Raw genomic sequence first — 16,950 nt, 5'->3', positions numbered from 1 at the left:
ATTCTGGACAACCAGACATCGGTGACTGCATCCCCAAGCATCTTTCTGCTTTTCCAGATTTGTGTGCCTCTGAATATGGTACACACATACCGCCACTCATGCCCCAAGGTTGGGTTTTGTTTTTAACTTTTTCTGCCCACCCCCTCGGTTCCCAGTTTTAAAAGCAGACACAAAATGGAGCTGTACCCAAGAGAATAGTTTAAACCTGGAGCTCCCTCACTTGTATACCCCACCTTAGTCTGCATGTATACACACACACACACACACTTATTTATTTAAGGCTGCACTGGGTCTTCCTTGCTGCCCAAGGGCTTCAGTAGTTGCACACGGGCCCTAGAGCATGTAGGCTTCAGTAGTCGTGGCACACAGGCCCAGTTTCCCCGCAGCATGTGGGATCTTCCCAGACCAGGGATCGAACCAGTGTCCCTTGCATTGGCAGGTGGATTCTTAACCACTGAACTGCCAGGGAAGTCCTGCATTAGTCATTGTTTTGTTCCTTTTCTTAAAGGTGGTCTTCCAAATGGTATAAGCTGCAGGCCTGATCTGCCCACATTGGCCCTGCATGGCCTCATAGTTTAGAGCACTTCTGAAACCATCTTCTCTATATTAGGGTTTTTTATTTATTTATTTATTTATTTTTAATAAATTTATTTATTTTAGTTGGGGGCTAATTACTTTACAATATTGTAATAGTTTTTGCCATACATTGACATGAATCAGCCATGGGTTTACATGTGTTCCCCTTCCTGGACCCCCCACCCACCTCCCTCCCCATCCCATCTCTCTGGGTCATCCCATTGCCCCGGCCCTGAGCCCTTGTCTCATGCATCGAACATGGAATGGTGTTCTGTTTCACATATATTAGGGTTTTTGAGCCCACAATCTGGACACCTTCTATGCCTCGAGGTCCCATACCAGGGTGGAATATTTGCCAGGGGTACAACTGTGAGAAAATGAGCAGAGTGAGTGCCCTGAGCTTCAAATTCATCATCTGCAAGATGGCGTCACTGAGCATCCAGAGACAAAGAAAGGGGCTCCTGATGTGGGGGTGGCAGTGTGTGAAGAGGATGAAGAGAAGGCTGGCTCAGAGCTGCCAGAGCTAATCCTCAGAGGCCTCACTTAGCCAGAGTCCTTGAATGAACTGTATTCAACAACATAACTATGTCTTCTTATTGTCTGTATTCTTGATACTTTGACAGCTGGGACCTCATTGACAGGCAGAAACTGTGCCTTCACAGGATTAGCAAATCCTAGAGATAGTAACCACTTACCTGGGAGAATGACTTCAAGATGCAAATCAGCCCATTCTGAGTCAGTACCCCAACCTGGCTTCCATTGCTGGCTCTCACCTTCCAGGAAGCAATATTCCTCTGCTCTGACCACTCAGGGCTATGTACCAGAAAACTGGAGACCACCACTATAGCGCAGAGACCACTGAAATTATTCAAACCAGCCAATCCCAGCTGCTTACCCTGCCATGCTCATTCCTTCCCATGAAAACCACAATAAAGCCTTTACCCATGCTTTCCCCTCACCCCATCCTGCTTCCTGACCAACCCTGGTGCTTCTCCAGGTGTTGATGGAATGGCCACTGCAAGTCAGAGCTTGGGGACACAGCAATGAATAAGGGGTTGACCTGGGAAGAGCTACTTCAGCACAGTGAGATGAGTCTTTTCTGGGGAAACAGGAAGCACAGGGTGGACCAAGTCCCAGCTCCAGGTAGAAAGAATGGTGCTTTTCTGATCCGGTAGGGTCGTCCTGTGTGATTTGTCCACTTCACTGATTTCCCAACAGCAACCTCACCTTCTCACTGCTCCAGCCCCACCCTGACACACACAGAGGAGAAGGAAACTGGGGTCTCCCTCTCCCCATTCTTTCTCGTCTCACTCCAGTCTCTGACCTCTGGTGCTGGAAGTCCTTCACCAAGTCAGCAAAGAACTTGCAACTCATTTATTTTTAAGAGCAAAGGACTGATAAGAGCTTAAAACAGTCATTTGCATCATTTTATTTTTTCAATTTTACGTATTTTTATTAAACATAACTTGTGCTGTGCTTAGTCACTCAGCCGTGTCCAACTCTTTGTGACCCCATAGACTGTAGCCCACCAGGCTCCTCTGTCCATGGGATTCTCCAGGCAAGAATACTGGAGTGGGTTGCCATGCCCTCCTCCAGGGGATCTTCCCAACCCAGGGATTGAACCCAGATCTCCTGCATTGCAGGCAGACTCTTTACCATCTGAGCCACCAGGGAAGCCGAAAACATAACTTACATATAGTAAAATACACAATTCTGTAAGGTACAGCTTAACAAATTTTTGCCTATTATGTGTGTTAATCACTCAGTCGTGTCTGACTCTTTGTGACTCCATGGACTGTAGTCCATCAGGCTCCTCTGTCCTTGGAATGCTCCAGTCAAGAATACTGGAGTGGGTAACCATTCCCTTCTCCAGGGTATCTTCCCAACCCAGGGATCAAACTCAAGTCTCTTGCATTGCAGGCAGGTTCTTTACCATCTGAGCCACCAGGGAAGTCCCTTTACTTACTATTTATCAGTGTAATCATCAGATCCAGATATGGAACATCTGGTGTTTTTTTTTTTTTTTTGGCTAAACTGGGTCTTTGTTGCTTTGCACAGGCTTTCTCTAGTTTTGGCGAGTGGGGGCTAGTGTTCATTGCAGTGCACGGGGTTCTCACTGTAGTGGCTTCTGTTGTTGTGGAGCACAGGCTCTGGGCACTCTGGCTTTGGTATTTGCAGCACATGGGCTCAGAAGTTGTGACATGTGGGCTCTTGAATGTGCAGGCTCAGTAGTTTTGGTGCACGGGCTTAGTTGTTCCCTAACATGTGGAATCTTCCCAGATCAGGGATCAAACTCATGTCCCCTGCATTGGCAGGTGGATTCTTTACCACTGTGCCATCAGAGAAGTCCCTGGAACATCTTCATCATTCCAGAAAGTTTCCTCAGATTTGCTTCCATTTTTTAAATTTTTATTATTTATTTTTATTTTTGACTGTGCTGGGTCTTCGTTGCTGTGTGGGCTTTTCTCTAGTTGTGGCAAGCAGGGGCTGCTCTGTAGCAGCGTACAGGCTTCTCGATGTGAAGGCTCTCTTGTTTCAGAGCACAGGGCTTTAGGGCAAAACAGGTTTTGGTAGTTGCAGCTCCCTGGCTCTAGAGCATGGGCTCAGTAATTGTGGCACAGGGGCTTAGTTGCTCCGGGGCATGTGGGATCTTCCTGGATCAGGAATCAAACCTGTGTCTCCTGCATTGGCAGGCACATTCTTTACCACTGAGCCACCAAGAGAGCCTCTTGCCTCCTTCTTTTAAAATACCAGTTAGTTTATCCCCCAGCCCAAACTGAAGATTATACAAAAGCCAATATGTAAAAAATATATGTTTTTTAAAAGAAGTTTCTCAGGTTAAAAAGAGGACCATCCCCCTAATTCCCACCTGTGGGGATCTTGAGAGGTGTTGTGGTCAAAGTTTGAAAAACCATTCTTCTCCATGAAACTTCTGAACTGTATGTACAGTGTTTATGTTCACATGTTTGTTTTCAGAGTGGGTAGAATTCTAGAGCTGTCCAGCATATATTTAAATGTAAATAGTTAAGTTTAAATAAAATTGAATGCTCCCCTTCTGCACTTGCCTTTACCACATTTTGAGTGTTTCATAGCCACGTGGGGCCACTTACTGACCCACGCAGTGTAGAACAGTTCCATCATCACAGAAAATTCTGTCGGACAGCACTGGTATAGAGAGTTCATCAGCTTTTCAAGGCATCCGTGACTAGAAAATGTTAAGAGACACTAGGTTGAGCCAGTGAAACTTTGTTTAAGGAGCCAGAGATTTCTCTGGAGAGCCCAAAGCTTGTCGTTGTGACAGAGGCAATGGACAAGTCTGCCTTGAGTAATCTTTTTGCTCCAAAATCCAACCCTAAAAGCCCTTAAAATACGTCCAGATTTTAGACTTTAGTGTCTATCTCCTCCTCTCTTAAAGAGGGACACTTGAATTCTAAAAATACTTGCCATGAGAAAAGTGCTCTCAGTGCCCCAAAGCCCCTGTGGCCAGCATGACGCCCAGTGGGAAGTGGGAAGACGTGGCAGTGACCTTGTCCTTCGGTGTGTGGTCGTTCTAGGTGGGCGAGGCAGTCCTGGAAAACGCACGGCTCATGCTCCAGACAGAGAATATCCAGGCGGGCGCGGACGACTTTAAGGAGAGGTAACACTCTGCAGCAGAGGGGACTGTCCCTCCACACCCAGGACTCCTGGGCCACTTGGGTAATGTGCCTGCAGCAGGCACCTCAGTGTCACAGAAGGCTGGGTGGGATGACAGCGGTCCTGGGAGAATCCAAAGCCAAGACTACCCCACTCAAGTGCTCCTTGTCGACACAAATAGGTCTAAGGCCTCAGAGATTTCACGAGTGTCACTTGGTTTAGAGCAGGGGGTCTCAAAACTCATTGTACATTAGAATCACCTGAGAGGCTGATAGAACACATAGATGGCTGTGCCCACACTCAGCGTCTCTGATTCAGTAGGTGGTAACTAAAATTCACATTTCTAACAAGGTCCCAATGATGCTGATTCTCTGGTCCTGGGACCACACTTGGAGAACTACTGGTTTGGATCTATGCTTCTCAATCCCAGCTGCATATAAGAATTACCTGGGCACATGAAAGTGCCAGTACACAAGCCCCACAGGCTAATTAAAATAGAGTCCCAGGTATGGGGCCAGGCCTCTGTATCTTTAAAGTTCCCCAGGTTTTCCTGATGTCCATCTAGCCTTGAGAACCACCTCTTTGGAGTCTAATACAGTATTTCCTAAAATGTGGCTACTGAAGATCATTTTAAGTGGTATGAAGATTAACATTTTATTTTTAATAGTCATTGATCTTTATGTTACCTTCTGTTTATGGCCCATGAGACTGTCTTTCCACTACAGTACTACCATTTATAGTATCAATTTAAAATTTATTTAATATAAAGAGCCTTTATAGTTTGCTGATTTAAGGTTTGCTTTTTAAGTAGATGAATTTGAGGAACAACAAAAAGTAAATAATGATAAAAGAGAGAAACAGTTAGGGCAAAATCATGAAGGAGAGCGAGTTTTGCAAAACACTGGCCTAATGGAGAAGGAAAATGAAGATACCCTTTTATGGATGAGCACAGTGATTTTGAGAATATTTTGTGGGGAAAGTGTCTTGGGAGTTGAGCAAATGGGTGAGTCATGGGATAGTTATTTCCTAAAGTGGCAAAGATGAAGAAGAAAGGCATACAGTTGGGAGTCTGTAGGGAAGACCGTGATCCCACAGTCATTCTTATCTTAGGAATAAGAAGGGTGTTGTGATGAAACTCCAATACTTTGGCCACCTGATGGGAAGAACTGACTCCTTGGAAAAGACCCTGTTGCTGGGAAAGATTGAAGGCAGGAGAAGGGGACGACAGAGGATGAGATGGTTGGATGGCATCACCAACTTGACGGACATGAGTTTGAGCAAGCTCCGGGAGTTGGTAATGGACAGGGAAGCCTGGCATGCTGCAGCCCATGGGGTCGAAAAGAGTTGGACACTACTGAGGGACTGAACTGAACTTTGATGAAAAAGGGAATCCCCACCATCTCCTCAGACCCCTAGTCTTTTCCTTTCTCTGACACCAAGCTCCTCTACCTGCTAAAAGGCCTCCATTAGCGGCCACTCTGAAATCAAAGAGACTCTCAATCAGCCAGGGTTGCCATTTACCCAGCACTGGTAGCCAAGGTTACAGGCACACAAAGAAGTGGATCCATCATCCCGTCATGATGGCTCAGTGCACAATTAAAGACAAACACCAGTAAATAGCAAACCATTCACACTAAATTTAAGGTGGAATTTATTTAAGTGTGACAAAGCAGGATCTGACTGAAATGTCTTTCATTCACTTATTCCTCTGGCATTAATTCATTCATTCATACATTCATACATACCTTCGTCCCGCCATCCAACAGAATAGAATGTAAGCTCACTGAAAGGAGGGGTTTGATCTATTTTGTGCCCCAGTGTATCACCAGCTCCTAAAACAGAGGACATGAGATAGACGCTCAACAAACATTTGTTGAATGAGTGAATGAATGAATTTAACATGTGTTTGAATGTCTGCTTATCCCAGGCCCCTTGCCAGGTGCTGGGAGTGAAGTGAATCAGGCATGGTTCCTGACCTCAGTGAGCCCATAGTTTAATGTCAAAGATAGAGGAGTGAGCAGACAGTGGTCTCACTGAGCATATATGCCATCACTGAGATGAGCCCAAATGAGGGAGGGTTGGCAAAAGAGGTGATACCTGATTTGGATCCTGAACTCATGTAGAAGTTGACCAGGCAAATAAAGGACACGTGACTTTCCAGGCAGAATGAGCAGCATAAGCCAAGTTGGGAAGACATAAGAAGACATGGTATGTTAGTGCAATTCCAAGCAGCTTGGGAGATGGGGGCATGCAGAGCAAACGATCCCGGAGGACCACGTCAGCCATTCTCAGACATTATCTGAGAGCAGAGGAGATCCACAGAAGGGGTCTGAGCACTGGCCCATCATGACCAGACTTGAGCTTTAAAGGAAGCTTTGTAGTGGTAGAGAGAAGAGGCAGGCAAATGAGTAGGAAACAGTGGGAGTGAAGGGTCTGGATTTGGACAGTGGTTGGAAAGTCAGTTTATCAGATTATTGAGGAGCCAGAGGATGCGACAAGCCATCTGAGCAGAGAGATGACTCAGTGTGGTTAAGTACAGTCACTCTGTGGGCAATACTGTGAGTCTGGGAAGACATTAGAAGCCAGGTGTAGTTCAGGGCTGGCCTGGGATGGTAGTAGTGGGCAGACTTGAGGGATGGGTTGAAGAACTAACTGGCTGGATTTGAAAATTATCTACTTAGACAGCCTGAAGAGAGAAGGATAAAGGTAAATTCCAGGCTTTGAACTTGAGGAATTTAGAACACTGGTGATTCTTTGAATGAAATGGAAAATTGGGGAGGGGAAGCTTGTTTAAAATTCAGGCATTGATAATGAGTTTCGTTTTGAGGAAGCTGAGTTGAGTTGATGGTGGAGCAGTCAAGCAGAAGTGATGAGATGCCATAGACACCATTGTGTCAGGGAGGCCTGCAGGTCAAGGCAAGATGGTTCTGGGTGCCATGAGCACCCAGGGGTTCTAACTGAAGCACCACTCAAAGTAGGGTGGTAAAAAAGGCTAAAAGTTTAACACCAGCCTTGGGGGATGTCACAGAGATATTTCAAATCCTCAGAGGACTTCCAAAAAAATGGTCTGTAGGGGACCAAAACCTCCAGTAATGCTGAATGGATCATGTGCTGGAAGGGACCAGGCTCCCTGGACAGGTGAGCAAAACAGGACTGCAGATGCACATGAGGGATTCTTCCAACTTGGGTCAAAAGGGACCAATCCCCATTATACGAGTGGCTTTCCATTTTAGCTCGAGGGACAGGATTTGTCTCCAAAGGGACTAAATGTTAATAAGAATACAATCCTTCAAAAAAGAATACATTTGGGTAGAAAATGTAATCCCACATATAGAACACAGGAAAATGCTTCAGAAACCATACTTGAGTGCTGATTCAAAGACACAGGTCCAGCTCTGAGGGAAGTCTCTGGTGGTATGTCACAGGGCTCTGTCCTCAGTCTCCTCATTTACTATTTTTAACTGCAAGGTGCTTGAAAGCAGATGTGACAAAATGACCAATGATCCAATGCCAGTAGGGGTGGTGAAGAGTAGACTGACAGAATCATGATTCTGGTCCCAACACGTTGGAATAATAGGCCAATGAAATTGTAAGAGGATAAGCATGAACTCCTATTTTGGGATTCAAATACTAGGTGCACTTAGAGAAGACAGGAAAACTGGGTTTCAAGCAGCTTTTATGAAAAATGTTCAGGGGATCTCCTTGATTAGTCAGCAGCAAATACAGCTGGTCAAACTGAAACAAACAAACACAAACAGAAACTCACAATGCAAATCTTAGGGTGTGTGATGAATAGAATTAAAGGGTTTAAACAAAGGAGCAGACAGTCCCACAGGACTCTGGACTGATCAGGTAATATGTGGAGTTTTACATTTTGTTCTCTGTATCACATTTTAAGAAGGATGTAGACCAGTGAGAGGATTTCTAATCATTCCACAAATATATCTTAAACATGGTGCTGGGAAAACAAAATGGAAAGGGTCATAGACCCTGCCCTCGATAATGATGGATATGAAAACTGATTTATGTGAAGAATGGGGGAAGGAAGTGGGAATGTTTAACCTGAAGGAGAAAGGTCTTGGAGGGGTGGAGGGGATGGAGACAGGATGAGAGAGTAAGGGAGTATCTCCAAATGTTTGGGGACAGCCAGTGAAGGATTTAGACTAACTTCAGGTGTTGCAGAGGATGGAACTCAGACTCTTATAGGAATGGAAACTAAAGCTCTTGAAGGAGGCAATTTGCAGTAGTTAGAATCATTCAAAAATGGCCTGATGGCCTTCGGCAATGAGGTTCCATTGCTGGAAGTTTTGAAGCCGAACCTGCATGATCACGTATCAATAACACTGTCAAGGAATTGTCACCTGGCAGGAGCTTTAATAGTAAAACGCTAAAGTTCCTTAAAATTCTAAGACATTAAGACACTTTCTGGAATGAGAGATATGAGATGTCTCCCTTCTGTGGATAGATGAAGGTAACATATGAAATGTGACTGAGTGGATGGAGGTGGAGGAAAAGAGTGACACTGGGGGAAATTGGAAAAGCTGTTGGATACTTGTTAGAAAAAAAGGCCTATGCAAACCAGAGATTAAAGTGACTCAGAGGTGATGGCTTCACACTTGTATCTGTGCGTGTATGTGTGTCTGTGTGTTATTGCATGTGTGTTAGTCACTAAGTAGTGTCTGACTCTTTGTGACACCATGGACTGTAGCCCACCAGGCTCCTCTATCCATGAAATTCTCCAGTCAAGAATACTGGAGTGGGTAGCCATGCCCTCCTCCAGGGGATCTTCCTGACCCAGTTATCAAACCTGGGTCTCCTGCAGGCAGATTCTTTACCATCTGAGCTGCCAGGCAAGCCCCGTGTTATTGCATAGTTCACATATAAATCCAGGGCTCCAGTTTCTGTAGAAGAGAAAGGCACTCCCCTTCTGATGCTGCAGTGTTGGGGAGGGGATGGGCAGCAGCGCCCCTGTTGCTGAAGCATGTGTATTCCTAGGCACATCAATCCCCACCTCTCACTTTGGCCCGGACCTGGACCTCGTCACTCATCTATAGCCCTCTCTTGGCCCCTGAAATTTTACATGGGCTCTTTGGAGAGAGGAACATGTTCTTCATTTTGAGATTATTAACACATAGCCTGGTAATTAGCAGATTCTCAGCAATGCTTGTTAAAGTATCCTCAGGTTAAAAGGATGACAAATTAGAACAATGATAACAGTACTGGTCTGCTTACCTAGATATGGTCTCTTGGAGAAGCTTTCCCTAGAGCTCCTTGCTTCCAGTGCTCCATGAGGCTCATATTTTGTTAGCCCAGGTGCCCTGTTTTCAGCAGTTGGCTGCAATCATTTTCATTTTAATAAGTCAATATGTAACAATTGCATTAACAGTGCCCTCAAACCCACTGAGGAGAAGGAAATGACAACCCACTCCAATACTCTTGCCTGGAAAATCCTGTGGACAAAGGAGCCTGGTAGGCTATAGTCCATGGGATTGCAGAGAGTCAGACACGACTGAGTGACTTCACTTTCTTTTCTTTCTTTCAAGCCCACTGAAACACTGACTTTAATATTCACTTCCTGACTATCCCATAATTAGCCTGTTGATCACATTTATAATCTAATTGTTTTTCTTTGGGGTTATCCACTCCTGCTGATTGGGTTCTTTTACCTACAGGTATGAAAATGAGCAGCCATTTAGAAAGGCAGCAGAAGAGGAAATTAACTCTCTGTATAAAGTCATTGATGAAGCGAATTCGTCAAAAATGGATCTGCAGAGTCAAATAGCAAGCCTGAAAGAAGAACTCGGCTTTCTGTCCAGGAGCTATGAAGAGGTAGGTGGGGACTGGGCTGTCTACAGGTCCAGAAGCCCTCACCTGTCTGGCTGAGCTTCACAACGCAAGTGACAACAGCCTTTCTGTGTCACTTGCCCTGGGCTGTGGGTAAAATGCCAATAAAATATTTTCTGATTCTTATAGTGGGTGAGGTTATCTTGAGTCTCAAATTGCTTCAGGGACCGGGCAGGTACATAAATGGAGAGGCAGCAGGTCCAGGCAGCAGTGAATGATGGAATGTGTGTTGAAATAAAGGGAGCATGTCCTGAAGTGTCTAGCTCGGACCTTTTTTCAACACTGGACAGAACAAACGAAATAACTCTGCAAGTAGATCCAGGCTGTGGCTTAGTCACACTTTATAGTAAAATTAGGTCAGATCAGAGTGACAAGACCAAAGGGGCCCACCAATGGTGATGTGGTCCAGGGTCCTGCAGAACTGCACTGATTCTAAACTGCATCACACCTGTCACTGATCCAAGATCTAAAATGCTTGCAGTTGAAAAAGTGAAAACCCACTTAACCATGTTCACATTGGGAAGTTACTTCTTTTGTCCAACCTTAAGCTAACCACTTCCTCCTGTTCTTAGTTCCATGTTCGTCATCCTTTTTAAAAGGTACCCCTTTTTTAAAACTTCACAGTTATCTTTAACTTTCTTTCCACCTACTCTGACTTGATGAAATTCATAAGTTTCATCTTGCTTTTGTTACTTCCTCTGTGTTGTGATTTATTTTGAGTTTTGCTTTGGGTGGGTCTGGGATTGTGAAGACCAGCCTAAGAAATGCATCGTAGGGAAAAGAGAATATGGTGCCCAAGCTGCCTGTCTCTGTGAAGCCCCATGATTGGCAGCTGCAGACTGAGAAGCCAAGTATTGCTCATGGAGCTGGGCTTTGGCTGCTAGAACTTCATGTCTTTTCTTTCTCCTCTTGAACTCACTGAGGTGTATGTTGTCATTTTCAGGATGTGAAAATGCTGTACAAACAGCTGGCAGGGTCTGAGCTGGAACAACTGAATGTTCCCCTTGGCACTGGGCTGGATGACATCCTTCAGACGATCAGAATTCACTGGGAAAGAGATGTTGAAAAGAACCGGGTGCAGGCAGGAGCCTTGCTCCAAGCTAAGGTGAGAGGCAAGACCAGCACCCTCACTCTGCCCTGTGCAGAAGGAGGCCGAGCAAAGATGAATAGCAGCCAACATGTGAAAGAAGAAAAGCAACCATTTCAATCTCATTAGACAGAAAAAGAAAAATGCAATTTAAAACAATAGTTTTTTGTTTACCTGTCTAAATGCAGAAAATGTTTAAAATGTTAATATTCAATGTTGGCAAGCATGTGGGTGCTCTCCTGAGTTATTGGGAAGCGTAAACCAGTGTGACATCTTTGAGGAAGGTATTTGATGGTATGTATCGAGAGTCTTAAAATGCCCCTACCTACCAGTTGAATAATCTAGGCCCCATCCTAAAAATATAATTGAAAATATAGATAAAGTTTACATCCATATAGACCCACTGAAGCATTTATTATTACAATGGTGAAAAAATTGAGAGGGAAAACAGATAAAAATAAATGTTTAACAACAGGAGAAAGAGTAAGCCACAACCTGAGCATGCAGTAGAATATCAGGCAATTATTAGAAATTAGATTTATGAAGCATTGACAGCAGTATGGGGACTGCTCAGGCAATAAGGTAAAATGGGGGTAATAAAGAGAGTACAGAATGGTATGTACCAGGGGCCAACAAACTTGCTCTGTATAGAACAAGATAGTAAATACTGAGGCTTCCTGGGCCAGAGGTCCTCTGTTGCAGTACTCAGCTCTGCCACTGTGGTGTGAAACCTGCTGTGGACAGAAAGGACCAGTGAGCATGGCTGTGTTCCAATAAAACTTTATTTTCAGAAACAGGAGGTGGGTGAGCCTGATTTGGCCTTTGGACTGTAATCACTGACCCTTGCTATACCCAGTAGATAAAGCATTCAAACAAAGAAGCTAAGCCTCAAGAAAAAGTCAGAAGAAAGTTTATTGTACTTCAACTGTATCTTTATAATTATATAATTTAGGGCTTCCTTAGTAGCTCAACTGGTAAAGAATCCACCTGCAATGCAGGAGACCCTGGGTCGGGAAAGACCCTGGAGAAGGGATAGGCTACCCACTCCAGTATCTTTGGGCTTCCCTGGTGGCTCAGATGCTAAAGAATCCTCCTGCAATGTGGGACGCCTGAGTTCAATCCCTGGATTGGGAAGATCCCGTGGAGGAGGGCATGACAACCCACTCCAGTATTCCTGCCTGGAGAATCCCCATGGACAGAGGAGCCTGGTAGGCTACAGTTCATGGGGTTGCAAAGAGTTGGACATGACTGAGCAACTTAAGCACAATTATACCTTAATTAAACTATAAAGAAAAGGTCTCCCTTTTTTAAAAAAAATCAGAAAGAAAAAACCCTGTAATATAAAGGTATTAGCATTAGCAGTGGTTGTCTTTAAGTGAGGGACCCATTTTATGCTGTGGTGTTTTTTCTTTCTTGTTTTTGAGTATTTCTCAAACTTTTCTTAAATAGTATGATTTATATCAGTGGAGGGAAAGCATCTTTTATTAGACCTCAGAAGTAAGAAAGGAATTAACCAGAAAATAGAAAGCACAGGGTTTGTTCTTCCCTTTCCATCTCCCACCAATTCATGACTCTGGAATTCTGAGGCAGAGGATGAAAGAGCAGAAGAGGAAGGGAAGCAGAAAGGAAGTGAGAAAAATAAGATAGAATTTGAAAGAAGGCAAGAGAGTTGCTCAGAGGTCTTGGTGACCATTGAGTGGGTCTCAATTCTGACTGCACGGCAAAATTATTTCAGAGCACTTTCAAAAATACCCAGACCTGAGACCAATTAAATCAGAAGGAGAGGGACTTCCTGGCTTTTAAGCTCACTGATGATTGCAATACATAGCCTAGGTTGGGGACCATGGGTTGATCAAATCTACCAAAAGGAAATGAGGAAGGCCTTTTCTGTTCTTTCTTTTCTCAGCCCTTCTCAATCCCTGCCCCCACATAGCAACAGGAAACTTCCCCACAGGGTCTTCACAAATGTGGATCCCCCAGTGTTCTCCAGTCCAGAAAGTTCTCCAGTCCAGAAAATTCTCTACCCTCTACCCCTTTCCAACACCTCCTCTTTCAACTCCTTGGGCCAGGTCACTACAAACAATTTCCACAGCAAATAGTGCCTAGTAACTCCATTGAAATACAGCCTCCACAATCGTGAGAGGTGAAACAACACAGAGAGAAAGTGAAACCAAAACATAGATTTGGTTTGGGTCCATTGTTTCCTAGGGGACTCATGAATATTTACAATGAATGACCCTAGAGAACATCTGTCCCACTCCCTCATTTTAGAGGTGAGGAGATTAAGACCCAGAAAGGGTAGTTGATGTCCTGAGGTCACACAGTTGGTTGTAACACCACTGTTTAGCTCTCCTGATTCTGGGTCCAGGGACCCTTTCTCTGCACTGGGCTGTCACTTCTGTTTGGCCCTGTTCCCAAAGCTAAATCATACTGATCCAGCAGTTTGCAAACTTGCTTCTGTCCCAACACCCCCGGGGTCCTTACCACACCATAGTGATTATCTCTCTGGGAAAGGGTGGAGGGGCACTGTAATTAACAGAAATAAATTGTGCATCGCGTGAAAAAGAAAAAATTTGCTCATTATTATTCATCCCTTACCCTCTTGAGAATCATCATCAGCCCAACAGTCATTCAAACATTAATTCTAAACAGATCCATTAGAGTTTTTTAAATTTTAAATAGAGTAAACTGAAAGCTACATCTCAGAGAATACAGACAGTATTTGTTTCACTTTGGCCAATGCTTCCAGTGGGCCTCTTGCAGAGAGGCGGAGCTCAGAAAATATTTGCAGAATGAGTGAATTCTTCTAATCATCCACAGCAATCAGAACTGACAGCCAAAAGTCCTCCAATAAATAGTTTTGTCAGTTGCCATCATGCCCTCAGGGGCTGACTTTTGTCCAGCCTGAACATCTCTTGTTGGTTTCTTGGCAGGAAAGCTTAAATGTGAAATAGCTTAGCACACACTGCTTTCAAAACTTTTTGCAGAGAGAATACAGACATGTATTTAATTACCTCTCAGTCTGGAGAGGCTAAAAATTAATTGACATGATTAATTTGTCTTCATTTACATTCCCCCAGAAACTGATCCTGAGACAAATGTTGAAGTGTAGGTAGTTTCTTTGAAAGTTGCAGGAAGCAGAGAAGTGAACCAACAAAGAACACACTATCCAGCCAGCTCCCACTGTGAGAGACTGGAGCATCCCCATGGTGGGTCTGGGGGACAGTAAAGAATATAAGAGAGACAAGGAAGCTGGGGTAGTAATACCCTCTCCTGTCAGTCATCTGACATCTGCTAGCAGAGTGACCTTTCGGAGTCTTCAGAGAGAGCTCCCAGGTGCAGAATCTGGCAGTGGGAAGGAAGCTGGGGAGAACTAACGTGTCACCTAAGGAGTCAAGGTGGATGCTATCAGCATCTGCTACCACTTTCCTGCCAACTCTTAATCGGTAAAAGCTTGTAAAGAAGTTCCTGATAGGTTCTCTCTAGTCATGGTGTTAAAGAGTTGAGAACCTCAGTGGCCCAGTTTTTTTTCTTTATTTACTTTTAATTGAAGGATAATTATAATATTGTGTTGGTTTCTGCCACACATCAACATGGATCAGTATAGGTAAACATATGTCCCCTCCCTCTTGAGTTTCCCTCCCACTGCCCACCCCATCCAGCCCCTCTAGGTTATCACCGAGCCCCAGTTTCAGTTCTTTGAGTCATACAGCAAATTCCCACTGGCTATCTATTTTACATATGTTAGTGTATTTGTTTCCACGCTACTCTCTCCATTCATCCTCACTCTCTCCTTCCTACCCACCTTCCAGCCCCATGTCATAAATCTGTTCTCTATGTCTGCGTCTCCATTAAAGAGAGAAGAGAGAGAAGTCGCTCAGTCGTGTTCGACACTTTGCGACCCCGTGGACTGTAGCCCACCAGGCTCCTCCGTCCATGGGATTCTCCAGGCAAGAATACTGGAGTGGGTTGCCATTTCCTTCTCCAGGGGATCTTGCTGCCCTGCAAATAGGCTCATCAGTATCATCTTTCTAGATTCCATATATATGCGTTAATATACCATATTTGTTTTTCTCTTTGTGAGTTGTTTCACTCTGTTTAATAGGCTCTAGGTTGATCCACCTCATTGGAACTGACTCAGATATGTTTCTTTTTATGGCTGAGTAATATTCCATTGTATATATGTACCACAATTCTTTTTCCATTCATCTGTTGAAGGACATCTATGTTGTTTCCATGTCCTAGATATTTTAAATAGTGCTGCAATGAACATTGGGGTATGTGTGTCTTTTTCAATTATGGTTTTCTCAGGATATATGCCCAGTAGTGGGATTGTTGGGTCATATGGTAGTTTTATTCCTAGTTTTTAAAGAAATCTCCATACTGTCTACCATAGTGGCTGTATCAATTTACATTCCTACGGTGGTCCAGTTTTTGGAGCTTCTCAAGTTGCATGATTCAGTGACTGGGGCATCAGGTTGGTCCAGAGAATTTCTAGAGTGTTTTAAAGTCTGGCCCTTTCTTTTCTGTTTGACGCGTTACCCAACTCAAGATATCTGGGGATACTTTGAGAACCTCCAACAGCATGCCATACCACCCTCCAGACCACCTGGTTAGCCATGGAACACACTGCCAGTCTGCAACTGCTGCTGCTGCTGCAGCTAAGTTGCTGCAGTCGTGCCTGACTCTGTGCGACCCCATAGACGGCAGCCCACCAGGCTCCTCTGGTCCCTGGGATTCTCCAGGCAAGAACACTGGAGTGGGTTGCCATTTCCTTCTCCAATGCATGCATGTATGCTATGTTGCTTCAGTTGTGTCCGACTCTATGCGACCCCATGGACAGCAGCCCACCAGGCTCCTCTGTCCACAGGATTCCCCAGGCAAGAATACTGGAGTGGGTTGCCATTTCCTTCTAGCAGACCTTAAAAAGACCACCTTGGGAAATCCAGCAGGGTCACTATTATTTGCCTGTTTCCTAGATTCATGTGCTGAGATATTTCCACTCTGTAGAGTGACAAAACAGAGTCCTGAATGCAAATATGCTCGACCCAGACCTTGGCTAGGTTAAGATCCCACAGTGCTCTTCTTCCTAAAACTTTTGCAGAACTTACGGGTGCATTGAAGTCATCTGTCCATCACTGTTAGAAGACTATTAATAGAATTCAAAAACAAAACTGATAACCATGTGAGGCCATTTGTGCTGGCTAGACCTCTGACATCCTTTCTGTTCATTCAGTTCTCACAAAGGCCTCAAAAGTAGGAACTATTGTTATTCCCACTTCACAAATGTGTTTTCTGCAACCAGGAAGGAAGAAAGGAAAGCAAGCAGAAAGGGAGAAAAGGAGGAGAAAGAGCTGGGAGCTTCTGTTTTCCCTGCAACCAGGCTGTTTCTACTAAGTTTTTCTTTCACAGGTACAAACACTTCAAGCATCATATCATCAACAGGAAAATGATATTCTGGGTAGCCAAAAAGACACCTTCAAGAATGTAGTCCTAAATGTCTGTTACAGTTTTTTGTGGGCTTTCCCTGTGGCTCAGTGGTAAAAAGAATCCACCTGCAATGCAGGAGGTGGGAGTTTGATCCCTGGGTCAGGAAGGTGCCCTGGAGGAGGGCATGGCAATCCACTCTAGTATTCTTGCCTGGAGAATCCCATGGACAAAGGAACCTGGCGGGCTACAGTCCATAGTATCACAAAGAGTTGGACACAACCAAAGAGATTTAGCACACACACATGCATAGCCTTTTATGTCAGTGTCAGTCCATCATGATATATATAATCCCAGGTGTTTCTTCCACCTGATGTTTTCCT

At 44.4% G+C, this 16,950-nt stretch overlaps 1 protein-coding gene across 1 annotated transcript in view; it reads left to right on the top strand.

Moving 5' to 3' along the window:
- The window catches only part of BFSP2 (beaded filament structural protein 2), a 74,184-nt gene that overhangs the window by 43,180 nt on the left and 14,054 nt on the right, over positions 1–16,950 (top strand). Inside the window, exons 2-4 of the mRNA XM_081569818.1 lie at positions 4,131–4,213; positions 9,882–10,038; positions 10,997–11,158. Coding sequence (XP_081425944.1) covers positions 4,131–4,213; positions 9,882–10,038; positions 10,997–11,158 — 402 coding nt within the window. The remainder of the gene's footprint in view (positions 1–4,130; positions 4,214–9,881; positions 10,039–10,996; positions 11,159–16,950) is intronic.

This window comes from Giraffa tippelskirchi, chromosome 2, assembly GCF_054371585.1.
Source record: "Giraffa tippelskirchi isolate mGirTip1 chromosome 2, T2T-mGirTip1v1.2.pri, whole genome shotgun sequence".
Taxonomy (NCBI): domain Eukaryota; kingdom Metazoa; phylum Chordata; class Mammalia; order Artiodactyla; family Giraffidae; genus Giraffa; species Giraffa tippelskirchi.
This window is presented reverse-complemented; position numbering and strand designations above follow the sequence as displayed.